The following is a 14353-nucleotide window of genomic DNA, read 5'->3' on the forward strand; positions in this document are numbered from 1 at the left end:
GCTTTTTGCCCAGAAGCTTCTGGATATAAAATTACTTTTTTGTAGGGGTTTACAAATATTTGACCTTCCAAAACTTTCTGATTGACATTGACTTTGTGTGTCTCAATTTTTCTGCCTTATTAATCTGTGCAACACTTCAATAAATGTCTAGTCATTAAATTATATTAATTCAATATTTTAATAATTTTAATAGTTTAATAAATTTTATATTTATGCAAAGTCAACCTGGTACATGCTAGTTGTTTTTAATTCTTAGCATAATTTGAACCAGAAGCAATAGGTTTGAAAAAGAGAAAATACATGCTGAGCCAACTTATTTTCTACCTCAGTTTGTGATACTGCTTTATAGACCAAATGCATTGCTGATAATACCTGGTTGTGCTGACACCTCCAACATGATGCACCCAAGGGGACATCGTTTTAAGGTGTTCAAATCAACTCAACAGGCTCCTTTCCAGACACGAAGCAGTAACATTTTTCTGATATCTTCTGGGATGGCTGAGCTCCTCACTCTGTCATAAAAAATAACCCCAAAACCCTGTGAAGGAACCCCATTTCTACTACTTGGTATGTGCAGTAACATCCGTTTGATCAGTGTCCAGTGATAGTGGACATTTGTAATGATGAGGACATAAATTAACCAGTAAATTCACAGCTTTGTTCTCTATACCTACCCTTCCTCATGACCAGGACTCCAGGATACTGAAACTCTTATACTTGGTCTGCCTGTTCCCATCTTACATACAGAGATGGCAATCACTCTTATCAAGCAGAGAACCAGAACTTCTGATTGGGAGGCACTGATTTTCGTCCCAACCACTGTGCACTGAAAATGCAATGTCACTTCAGGTGAAAAGTACATCAACATCTGGAAATAACCCAGTTGCTGCCTTTGTATGTGATAGTCTCCAAGCCTTAGCAATACCTGAATATCTTAGCTATGAAAATCACAAATAGGTCAGAAGGGGAGACAAGACACACCCTTGGCAGAATGCTCCATCTGTCTTGATCATTGCCGGAATTTTGAGAATCCAGATATAATGCATGCTCCTCAAATACAGATTCCAAAGAACATGCAACAGTGGCTATAGAACCCTGTTTTTCAAAAAGATACATTGTCTGCAGTTTTGACCCTAAATGAGAAGCTGCTTGTGTCTGGGATCTTTCATACATAAAGGGTATCATTTGCACTTCAGTGTCTAGCTGGACTCCCCTAAAATCCCCTTCAGGATGTCTGTGTGTTTTGGCTCCATTTAGCTATCATTCGTGAATCGCTCTAACTGTACTACTATGATGGCAGTCTATGGTAAATGACTTACAGCATGACATAATTTAAACTCAGTTCCATTAAAATTCAATGAGTATTCAAACCTGACTTAATAAATGTACATCAAAACTGAACTAGGGCTTTAAATGACACTGCCTCATGAAAAGGACAGTAAAAATGATTAACTTCTGTCTGGTGATTTTGCACAAAAATCATGTTATGGGATGCAAATATAAATTTTGATTATATTTTGAGAAAAGACAACTGTTATAAATACAAAACATTTCAAAAGATGCTGCCATATTAATAAATTTAGGGCAGAAATGTTAAACTGTGCTAGACTTTGTGTGTGAATATTCTCACAAAGTAATTCCATGTATAACTAAAGGTGATTTTCTATATTTGTAACAGTGCTTTCTTAATCTCTCATTTTATGTAAAATGGTATAGAGATGCAAACACTGCTCTAAAATCGGTTTTACCAAACAACTGCAGCAAAGATGTGAAGAACATTTAAACAGAGCACTTCAGTGAAATTCAGCTCATAGTATTTTTGCTGCCACGCGTTTGTTTCTGCTCTGTATTTTATTTACTATTAGTTTGAGGTATGGTATAATATAGCAATAATCTCACTGTGTGTGGATAACACGGGATTAATCCAAGGTTAGCGTGGTTTGAGCACGAGCGCAAAGCCAACAGTGGGTAAATCCTGCATTACCCACACACAGGAGGGATTATTGCTATTATACAATGACATTTTTCAACAAAAAAAGCCTTACCTTTTATAAATAAAGTCATTTTTCAAAAGGACTTTAGTGCTTTTCTGTCATTTTCTGGTACTTTGGGACATCTACAGTATGTGCTGAACATACTGTGTGGCTGTCCAATACATTACTATCGTTTTTGTTTTTTTTAAGGATTTTTTTCTGCTATTTTATTTTTTGTGGGAAGTCAACATGGCTTGAGTAGACTTTCACAGAATGTGCAGACTACTTTTCAAATAAGTTGTTGTTTAGTGGCAGATGACTGAGGAATGAAGTCAGTAAATAATGGGAGACAACTGTGTTTATATGCCATGGAGTTGAATGTAGTGGTGCTCACAACATCAACATTTGTGTATGTATATATGTAGGTATGGTTCCCCTTCTCAAAGTCGAATGGCTACAATCTCAAAATGCATATGGTTGAGACCATATGCTAGAAATTGTAGAAGCTCGACTGTGTGAATGGAGAACGGCATACAGTGCAGAATGGGAGATTTTCCTTTCTGTGCTGTAGTGCGATCTCGGAGTTAGAATAAATAAGTAGTGAGGGTGTGGGGGTGCAGGGGGGGCTTGCCCGCCTGCAGAAACACTTTTTTGTGTTACTTTTTTTTTGTTCCCTTACATGAAGTTGGGCTTCAGAAATTTGAGCATATAACGTCGACCATATGCATTTCGAGATTCTGAACGTTCGACTTTGTGAAGGGGAACCGTATATATATATATATATATATATATATATATATATATATATATATATTGCATTGTTTTCTTCTGCTCCCCTGCTTTTTTTTTTTTTAAATATTTTGTTTAGCAGTATGGAGAAAGAAAGTAATCTGACTGAATTTGTTCCTGTGAGAAATGCTTGTACAATGAGCATGCCAATCGGCATGCACATTTTGAAGAAGTAATTAACATCTATTGCATGATTTACCTCTGAACATGGTCCTTACTGGAGTAAATATACTGTTCCATATGTGCATGAATGTCTTTTTTGTGCAAAGCACAGCAAAAACACAACTTTACAACAGTTTTTAAGTGACAATCATAGCATAGGTATTTTCCAAAGACCAGCAGTGGAATTAAGGAACCATTGAAGGAAAGCAGAGAGATCGCTGGTCTTCTCACAGATGCTATCCAAGCCTTTTGTGAGAAAATACAAAGTCAGAGTGAATTAAGAAATTCAGATTGTGGCCTAAGAACTGGTTTATTTTTTTAAAATTCTATATATTTTTATGACTCTAGGAACAATCCTGATTATGTTGTATGATATGTTTTTTGTACTTGAAGGAGTGTGGTGTCTGTGGTGATGTGGTAGCAATAATTTCAACTAATGTTAGGTATCTGCTGTGTTCCCAGCTCATCTACTGGTTGTTCAAATGTGGAGATTGTTTAAACTAGTCATACTGCCATACAACAAACTACTGAGGACAGTGCATCTATTTATGTGTCTGAAGTCACTAGACTCACTGCCCGCTAAATGTATCCACAAATAATCTGTCACTGATGTTTTAGTGAAGGAATCTTAGGCACTCATGGCTGGGACCCAAAATACTAAATGATCTTGTTTAAATGCAGCCATAGACTATGGTTATGACAGACTTGGCCAAATCCCGTAGGAACACTAATTATAAAAACTACTCAGAAGCATAAATTGCCATCAGTCTTGTGCCTGATGTTAAGAGATATTACTCTGCAAAACAGGGCTTTATCCCAAGCTGTAATTCTTTGAATCATAATACTGTGCTTTCAGGTTTTAAGTATACACAATACCAGTTCTTAATTTTTCCCCCAAGGGAAAATTACGTTTAAATATTATGTCGCAAGAATAAACGAAAAAAGTGAAGGGAATATTTTAGTAAGATTTTGTTCTTGTATATACCTGACCATCTATCTGGTACTATCCCATGGTACTTCTCCCAGCTGCTTTTTCTGAAAAAAAAAACTTTTTAATCTCCCTCATCCACCACAAAAAATTATGTAACTATCCATGGGACTGTTCTAGTGTATATAGTTAATTTATGTTTTAGAAGTAGCAATCATTGCAAACAATCAGTATGCTGTCATTCTGGGTAACCTACAGATATTTCTTCATTTATTCTCTAGCATAACTTTCCAGGCATATAGATTGTTAGTTTGTAATACATGAGGTGTTGCAATCATATATCCATTTAACCTGTGAATGTGTACTAGCCATATGTCTAGCAGGACTGAATCTTGTATTGCTCAGGGCTAGATCCTAGTCTTTACCAGGGGATACTCCTATTTTTTTTAAAGAAACAGCTTTATTAAATTATCCCATATGACATAGGCAATCATACATTCATATAAATGAAAACAAACCATATTATTGTCATTTTAATTGCAAATATACATCACAAACCATGTTGACACCATTGTAGTTGCAAACATTATATACCACTTATGATCTTTCCAGTCATTGTCAGTCAAACATTACATAGCTTATTCAAATCCTGACTTCTTTTAAACCTCATTCCTCCTCTGTGTGTATTGTTCCCACAATTCCTATTTTTCCTATGTAATTTGCTCCTGCCCTTTTCTAAAGATCCAAATACTAGTTGTTTTATCTCTGTTACTATATTCACTACTTCTAGTAAAGTTGGTTTAGACTTTGATTTCCATTTTCTAATCATTGCTTTTTTGGCAGCCACTATAATTAGACTCAGCAAGGCCTTACTGTGCCTAGGCAATTCCAATTCTGCATCATTACTCAAAAATAATTTCCTTAGTTACACTAGTTTGCTCACCCAGTATCTCTGACAGAGCAGTCTGCAGGAAATCTTTAAAGTCTGCCAACACATTACACTCCCAGAAAATATGTTCCCAGTTATCTCTTTCTTCTGCAGCACACCTCCAACATTTGCTGAGGAAAACATTCTTTGGAGTCTACTTGGGGTATAAAAATACCCATGTAAATACTTCAAAGCAAAGACCCTAAATCTTCTAGACTTTGTTGCATATTTGGGAGACATACATATATCCCCCCATTGCTTCTTTGTGAATTGCTAAACTCTCTTCCCAATCCTTTCTAACCTCCTCTGATTGTTGATTCTTAGAGTTATCATGTAATATTTTGTATACTCTACTAATTATTATTTTTTAACAGAAGTGTCTGCACTAGATTCTGCTAAAAACCCTACCAGTGCTGGTCTTTTGCTTAGTATCCCCCTATTTCCTTCTCTTTGCCTATACTCCGATATCAATCCTTGGTAGGGAAGGAAATCTTTGTCCTGCAGTCCAAATAAACTCTTTTCTTCTTCCCATTCTATTACCTTTCTCTCTCTAATTATTTGGTCCCAATCCCTTGGTTCTTCTATCAGTTTTCTCCAATAAATTTCAGCCTCCTCTTGCCTGCTGTCTGTATCCCTAATTACAGTCATTCCTATCAGCAGAATCTCTATTCCCATGTTGGCTTAGTTCTTAGAATACTTTCTGCCACTTTACGAATATAATATTCTGTATGATTATTGTTATTCTCTTTAAAAGTCTGCATCCGAAATCCCAGTCTATCCTTGTTTCTTGAGCTTCCCCTGTTTCATCATGATCCCTTTCCACTTTGCTTGTGCTATGTATAGGAGCCTTAACTGTGTAGCTCTGAAATACCCATTCAAATCGGGTAATCTCAAACAGCCTTGTTAATTAGAAGAATCAGTTTATTCCACTTCACACTTGCTGTCTTCCCCTCCCAGATAAAATCCTTCAGCTCTTTATTAATTGCTATCCACAACTTCTCCAGTAATAAAATATGTCTGACTTGTGTATAAAACTAAAGGGACTAGAAACATTTTAACTGTTTGTATCTTGCTATCCATATCCATATAACAGAGCTTCCAGTTTCTCAGTTTTTGTATTATCTTCTGTTTAGTCTCTTCCCACATATCCTTAGCTACCACAGCAGAATCCATTTTAATCCATGGTACTAAGTACTTCATTTTATCATGTCCCCATAAATATGGATATTGCTGGACCAATTCATGTTCTGGACATAATTTACAGCTGTTGCCTTTGTTTTAGCTTCATTCATTTTGTATCCCAAAAAGATTTGAAACTGTCTCTAAATGTTTCACAACACTGGAATGTCCTTTTCTGGTTTTATCAGGTATAAAATAATATAATCTGCAAATAGAGCCAGCTTTTATTGACAACCATACCAGATTCAAAAGTCAAAGATTCAAAGAAAACATTACTGTCAGTTAGGAAACACAAGTGCAACCTAAACAAAATTTCAACTATCAGCTCGTCATCAGAGTACAGAGACAATTTAAGTATAAAAAGAATAAGATATAACGTATGCACAACTATTCTAATGACTAATACACATAAAAATACTCCTTATAACCTATTTCTAGTCAGGTAAAACTAGACATACAATAAACCTAAACATATGAACAAATAATTCTGTAGACAGAAAAAGGGAAGAAAAGGCAATTTGTTAATATTGCACATGAGGAATTATTGCAATTGTACTAATTCATGTGCAATATTAACAAACTGCCTTTTCTTCTCTATTTCCTGGGGGTACACATCTCAGAAGATCTCTCACTCTCTTGGTCCATGAACACAGGCCAGATAATTAAAAAAGCTCACCAATGCCTGCACTTCCTGAGAAGGCTCAAAAGAGCAAAGCTTCCTCTGAATGCTCTATCCACTTTCTATAAAGGAGCTATGGGAGAATATAATAGTATAATATAGAATAGAATAGAATTGGAGAATATCAGATAATATAAAGTATTCTCACCTGCAACTTTACTGTGTGGTACGAAAACAGTACTATGGCAGAGAGGAAGAAGCTTCACAGAGAGAAGATAACGGGCACAAATATTCCAACCGTGCAAGAATGTTTTACAACAGGAAGCATAAAAAGGGCATATCAAATACTTAGATACACATCACATCCAGCATTCGGCTGGTTTGCTAGATTTTCATTTGGCAAGAGGTACTGCAGCATCTGCTGTAGGACCTCCAGGCTCTTGAACAGCTTCTGTCCAACAGTAATAAGGCTTATAAACTCTGACATCAACTTGAACGCCTCCTACCTCCAATCGTGATCTCACTAGTAATACCTTACTGAAAGTTGTTACATTATTTAATTCACTATAGTTAATATATTCTTACAGAAATGCAATAGCTACATTTTCAGAGCATTGTACTCGTATAATTTCATAGTTCATACACCAGTTTTCATTTATACAGATGCACAACTCACCTCCCTTAACTTTTCCATATAGAGCTTGGTTTCTATCAGATCTAAACAAAATGAAACCCTCTAAGTTCACAGCACTGTTATGCAGCCAAGTTTCTGTGAATGTTAGTAGACAGGGATTTCTCACTTGTTTGTAGTGGAGATCTCAAGTCTAAGAAAGTCCATCTTGTTGTCAATTGAACACATGTTGGCTAACAGAACTGAAGATAATGCAGGCCTGTGAGGGTTTGTTTTCAGCTTGGCAGCAATTCCGGCTCTGCAGCCTCTTTTTCTGATTCTGTCACATCTCTTCCTTTTAGCCCTCATCTGGATTGATCTAGATCCTTCTGCTGCTTGAGTCATGTACTTTACAGTCTGTTTAGATAAAATGCAAAGGTCCAGTAGTTCTGTGAGTGAAGTAGGCCTCAGACATTCACCAGACAGCAGGGAATCCAGACAGCATGCCTGCATTGCAAAACCTTTGAATTTCAGTAACATTCTCCTGCTGTAAGTTATTGTATCCACTTTTAAAAGTCTTGAAAATGATTTTCTCTATTTTTTTGTGGGAAAAAAAGATAGACTGAGCATTCCTCTGTCATGAGGTGACACAGCTGCAGCATCCCTGGGCACCGCCATTTTTTTTTTTTTACCAATTATACCTTTGAATTTCTGAGTCTGTTATTTTATTTGCCAATGATTCTAAATATAGTGAAAATCATAGCTCTCAACCTTCTAGGTCAAGAAATCAGGACAAAGCCTAAAGTAATGGGGAAGCAAAGACCCAAAATAGGGACAGATTTGAAAATATTGATATTTTAAACCTAGAAAGTTGCTAGAATAGCATGTTTTGTGTTAGAGTGCATTTTCTGAAGGATATGAACTGTGAAACTCAAATGCCGGTCATTATTTAGTGACTTCAGTTTTCAGTGATTTGCCAGAAAACCACACATTTTATGAAGATCACACCAACAATATCAGCCAAAAATCTGGACATTCTGCAGAAATCTGGACAGTTGAGAGGTATGGTGCAAATAACAAAGAGGAAAGAGGACACCCTTTTTTGGTTCCTTTGCTCAAACAAAAATTATCAAGAGGAGCCCACCAACTTTAATTTTCTCCTCCAATCCTTCATATATCCTCCTAATCAACCTTATAATTTTATCAATGAATGCAAATGCATTGCCCTGCTCATAAACACCCAGCTCACTCTGTCAAATGCTTTCTCTGCATCAAAACCCACCAACAATAGTGGTATTTGTTTGCATTCAGCTTCACTCTGGATAATTAATGCTCTGTTAATGTTGTCAAATGTTTGCATCCCCTCCACAAAACAACACTGGTCCATGTCTATCAATTTTGGCATCACCTTTGCCATTCTTTTAGCCATTATAGACATAAACACTTTATAATCATGGTTTTGGATTGAAATAGGCATGTATGAAGCTGGATCTGATGGGTCTTCACTTTCTTTAATTATTACACCACCACAGCTTTCTTCCAGGATGTTGGTACTTCTCCTCCTTTTAAAATATTGTTAAACAAAACCTTCCAGATCTTTATCACTTCCTTCCCTCCTAGTTTCCAAACCTGCATAGAAATATTATCTATTCTTAGGGAGTTTCCTGTTGATTGGTTATATATCACCATTTTTGTCTCATTTCCTCCTATCCTTTTAGTAATTGAGTCTCATCTACCTCTAACCTTTGCATATTTAATTCTTCCAGAAAAAAGTTCCATTTGTACCTTTTCTTGATCTCCATATTTCTCTGCTTTATATAGACTTTCATAAAACTTACAAAATATTTGTAGTACTTCTACAGGATCTCTTGTTATCTTCCTTGTTATAGGCTCCCTAAGCTTGGTGACAACCCTTCCTCCTTTCTGTTGCCTGAATTGTTGCACTAAACATTTTTGCACTTTGGCATTATTATCAAAAAACAGTTGCTTAACAGCAATCTTTTCTAAACTCATGCATATTATCAAGGTAATCCTTTATTTTCAGCTCATCACTCTGCAGTTGCTCCTCTTCTTGTTCTGTGAGATTCCCCCTATTCTGCAATATTTTAACATTTGTCAGTCCCTGTAAATAATTTTTGTTGCTTCTTAACGATATCTGTCTTTCATTTCCACCATATTTTTAAACTCCACTTTAATTTTATCCCACTCCCTAGCTATATTTTCAGAAGAAATTTCTGCCTTTTCTATTAACTCCCAAATAATTTCCACTACCCATTCCTAAAATTCATCTCTTTTCAAGACAGGTAGGAAAGCGCCAGTGCCTCATTTTTATTTCATTACCCTGTGTTTTTATTTTAGTTATTATTGGTGCATAATCTGAAATAGTTATTGGATCCATATCAAAACTTACAATTAAATGCACAGGTTCCTGTGAAATTTAAGTTCTGTCTAGCTTAGCCCAGTTTTTGTATGTTGGGGAATAATATGTAAATTCACTCCATACTCTTGCTACTAAACTCATATCTTCCATGCCAAATATTTTCATAAATGTGATGGAAGGGAGTGTGGCCTAATGGTTAAGGTGTTTGCTTTACAAACACAAAGTGCAGGATTTGAGTCTCACAAGGGATAATTGGCTAGGCTTAAAATGGCTCACAAGGGCAGTTAGCTTAGTACTAACCTATAAACCTATGTCTTCAAAAATCTACTCTCCTTTGTTTTATTTTCCCGTCTGGGCCCCAGACACATCTTCCCTGCTGCAAATCAAATTCCATTCCCTACCTTAAGTAATATTCCCTTTTGAAAACTGAGTATTTCATCCAGAATTTTCTTAAAATCCATTATAGCAGTTTTATGTGGAATATAAATACATGCCAGTATAATCCTCCTCACTTGTCAGTAGCCCCTTAGCACTACACACCTACCATTATTATCCTTTTTATCCTTTTCTGTCACTATTGGAGCTCCTCTTCCAATTAATATAAGTATAACTCTTTTCCTCTGTCCCAGTTATTCCCTGAATTGAAAACCTTTCTTTATCAAATTTGCTTGTGTAGTTCCTTCCAAATGTTTCTCCTGTGTCATAGCTATTTGCACTCTACATTTTTTTAATATAGTTCACTACTTTTCTTTTTATATATCTATATCTGTGAGACCATTAACATTTAAACATAATATCAAAAGTGTCATTGTGTTAAACAGCTATTATTCCTGCATTTTATTTGTAACAGTTTTTTGTTAAGTATCTAGTTCTAGATTTTGTGTTACATGCACACACTAATGTTTGGCAGTTTGACATTTTATACAGTCATTTCTTGTCATATCCATTTCAGCCTATGTCCATCTTACAAAACTATTTGTATCGTTGAAAGCCCTCAAACAGAAAACAATGACACCCCAAAAACCTATTAACTTAATATTAACACACAAAACTATGTACATCTTCAAATATTGCAATTTTACCTGCTTAATAGGAGCAATTGTCCAAACTGACAGCCACACTCTCAGACTTGGGTTAACCTAAAAGGAAAGTTATCCATGCTAAGACACATGGTACCACCTGTGCTTCTACTAACTGCTGTCTCATTTTGTCTTATCTTTATTGCTGTCCCACAGTAAGAAACATTCAAATGTTTTCAGAAAGCATTATCGTCTAGACATTGAATGAAAGCCATTAAAAGAAAGAAGTATTCTGTTTTTATTACTCTTTATCAGACTATCACCATGGAGACATGAGAACCAGATACAGGGTTGCTTCTACAAGCATTTAGTGATATGCTAGAGGAAACCTTTATTATATTCAATTTCTTTTTTAATTATTTGTTTTCTCTTAAAACCTGTTACTAGATAAAGCCAAGAGCCTTAATCCAGTCATTCCCCTATACAAGAATGAGAAAACGCACATGATTTTTTTCTTGCATCATACTCTTTTGACAGACTTTTCTTCATTTTTTAACATTGTGGTACCTATATTTCATAAAGCTGAACAAGGAGAAAGAGAAAAGATGGAAAAAATAGGAGCACCTGTTCAGAAAACTTTATAGCGTGCAGATATCTTGCACTATACAAATGTTAATGTTAAGAACAAAAGTTTGTTTTACTTACAGTTAATTATTTCCTTCCTCTTGCCCTCTCCTAAGTATTCCTCCAAACATTAATGACATGAAGTAGGGCATATGCTTTAGAGACCCCGTACAAGTTTATTCATGTTTATCTCCATCTCCCAAATATAGTCTCTGCTTCCTTTCTAACATACTCTTGATACATCTAGTCAACTCGTGTGCTTTTTCTGTCTCTGAAGCATTTTCTGTTGCAACACTGGAAAAGATTTGACTGGCACAGTCTCTCTGTGCTCTTTATTACCCTAAGAAAAAGAAGCAGAATCTCCTTCTGTTTCACAGCTCACTTTTTGTTGGATAAACTTTAGTATTTCCTGATTAGCATGTTCTGCATCAAAAAATGATTTTGTCCCTCCAGGAAAGAATATTCTGAAGATAGAGGGATAAAGCAGTTTGAATCTCACTCCTGCTTTTCAACATTCTCTGATTACTGGAATCAATTTTCTCCTTTTCTACCTGGTATACAATGAGTAATCATTTTCCACAAACACTCTGCTTTCTCCCACTTTTAGTAATTTGTCCTTCTGTCACAGTTTCGTCAGAATCAATTCCTTCTCCTGGTAGAATTGTATCTTTACTTTTAAAAGTCTAGGTTGCTCTCTCATGGTCAGATCTGAAGCATACACACAATGTGCCATTTCAATTAACAACTCCTGCTGTGGAATACCAGTCCAGTTACTTATTTGTGCTTTCTTTATTACCATAAGAAAAGGAAGCATAATCTCCTTCTGTTTCACAGCTCACTTTTTGTTGGATAAACTTTTGTATTTCCTGCTTAGCATGTTCTGCATCAAAAATTATTTTGTCCCTCCATGAAAGAATATTCTGAAGACAGATGGATACAGCAGTTTGAATCTCACTCCTGCTTTTCAACATTCCCTGATTACTGGAATAAATTTACTCCTCTTCTGCCTGGTGTACAGTGAGTAATCATTTTCCACAAACACTCTGCTGTCTCCTACTTTTAGTAATTTGTCCTTCTGCCACAGTTTTGGCAGAATCAATTCTTTATCCTGGTAGGATTGTATCTTTACTATTAAAGGTCTAGGTTGCTTTCTCATAGTCAGATCTGAAGCATACACACAATGTGCCCTTTCAATTAACAACTCCTGCTGTGGAATACCAGTCCAGTTGTTTATTTGTGCTTTCATAAAATTAATACAGTCTGTTCCTTCAAGCTTCTTTGGCACAGAGAAAAATCTCAGGTTTTCCCTGCATGCTCTGTCTTCTAATGCTATTATTTCTTGAAACATCTCTTCTTGAGCAATCTCATATTCAGCCAGCCTTTTCTTCAGTTTGACCTCTGATTTTTGCAGTTTTATCACCTCATCTGAATATCTGTTTAAAGCTTCTTCCAGTTTATCCAGATTTGTTATTTGAGTTGATATACTCCATCAATGTTTAATTTATTTTAATCAGCTCTGAGTACATTTGACTTTTTTTTCCTCTAGGTTACTGGAAGTCATGTCTTGCACAAAAACTGGAGCTTGCACTGCTTTTTGCTGAACAGCTGCAGAATTCCTTTCAGTCAGTGTTTTTTCCTTACCTTTTGTGGTTGATTTTCTTTCAAGTTCACAGAATTTCTTTTCTGCTGGCATCCAAGCAGTGCATTTAGTAGCCACTTACTGAAATATACCCCCAAAAATGAGTCTACTGGATTTCTCTTTTTAGTGTCTGTTTTCACACTGAGAGAGCTGAAATTAACTTGTTACTCAATGTGCAGCCATCTTGGAAGTCCCCAGGGGGATACTCCTGTTAAGATCAGTCCAATCTCTTCAACTTAAAGAAAGAGACATTTTTTTGTTTTTGTTTTTAGTCAGCACCTCCTGACCATCAAGCCTCCCTTCCACTGCCCCACTGACTCATTTGTTGCTCCAGGTCTGAAGACTCAGCTTATAGGTTTTGATTACACTCAACTTGAATGTAAGAGATCCAGGAGTGTTGCTGTAATCCTCTATGTCCTTTCCCTGCATACTGATATTATAGTTAAACTGGGTGGGCACTGGGGAGTAGCCTGAACTCGTGTCCCACTGTAGGCCCACAGGGCAGCCATGCCTGCTCTGTACACCCACCCCCTCTAGCCCATCCTCTTCTCTAGAGAAATAGCAGAATGCTCCTTCCCAGTAGGGTAGCTTCTCCCATCCTTCCTGTCTGTGCTATCAGTCTGCTGAGTTGCTAAACAAACTCAGGGCACCTGGACAAAGTCAGGGCTTTATTCCTTTATACCACCAGTAGAGATAGAGAGAAAATATATAATTGGCTGCTCATTACTTAGCAAGCTTTGCTGTCCAGCTATAGGTCCAGTGCTGACACCCAGAATGTCTGTGCTGTGGTCCTTCCCATTGTTATTGAACTGATGGGCTGAATGGTGAAACCTAAAAACATTAATACCAACCAAGGATTCCTTCCTGTCTCATTGGGACAGTCCCTTGGTTTATTATAATAAATGAAGATGATGGACATCTACATGGACACTTATGGGACAGTGTTTTCCCCTATCACATTAAGTATTTTACTAAAGTTTATATGGCAGCATCTTTTTCTTTTCACTTTTCTGAAACAGGTGTATTAAAAGAAAAGAAAGCTGACTGTGCATATGAATTTAAAAAGTGCTCAACTACTTGCTATGTGCACCATAAAATTGTAAATATTTATTCAGAAAAGACTTTTATTGTATATTTAAACAATGCATTGTAGAACACCTTGTAAAATACCTAGTAGTGAAAGCTTAAGTTTAAAAAATAATAGTTCAGCCAAATGCTCCATTTATATAATATTCTGACAGATGTTCTTTCCTTCTTACCGTCCATGATTCATCTTTCCTTTTGTATCTGACTTCATATTGCAGTTCTTCATGCAGAAAGTAATTGACATCACTCGTATAAATCATTTTCCAGGAAATGTTGTAGCCAGCAGAGAAATTCACCTCAAGGTTAAAGGGTGGTTGTGGCTTAACTGCGAAAATAAGAAAAATAGAGTAATAAATGTTATGTTATGAAGTTAAATAAATTTAGTGAGAAGGAATCTTTTATATCAACTCTATTACT

At 36.1% G+C, this 14353-nt stretch overlaps 1 protein-coding gene across 1 annotated transcript in view; it reads right to left on the reverse strand.

The window, feature by feature from the left end:
- The window catches only part of IL21R (interleukin 21 receptor), a 274497-nt gene that overhangs the window by 98657 nt on the left and 161487 nt on the right, over nt 1-14353 (reverse strand). The window contains exon 5 of the mRNA XM_044089327.1: nt 14110-14261. Coding sequence (XP_043945262.1) covers nt 14110-14261 — 152 coding nt within the window. The remainder of the gene's footprint in view (nt 1-14109; nt 14262-14353) is intronic.

This window comes from Protopterus annectens, chromosome 12.part0 (assembly GCF_019279795.1).
Source record: "Protopterus annectens isolate FY-2018-M chromosome 12.part0, PAN1.0, whole genome shotgun sequence".
Classification (NCBI taxonomy): Eukaryota; Metazoa; Chordata; order Ceratodontiformes; family Protopteridae; genus Protopterus; species Protopterus annectens.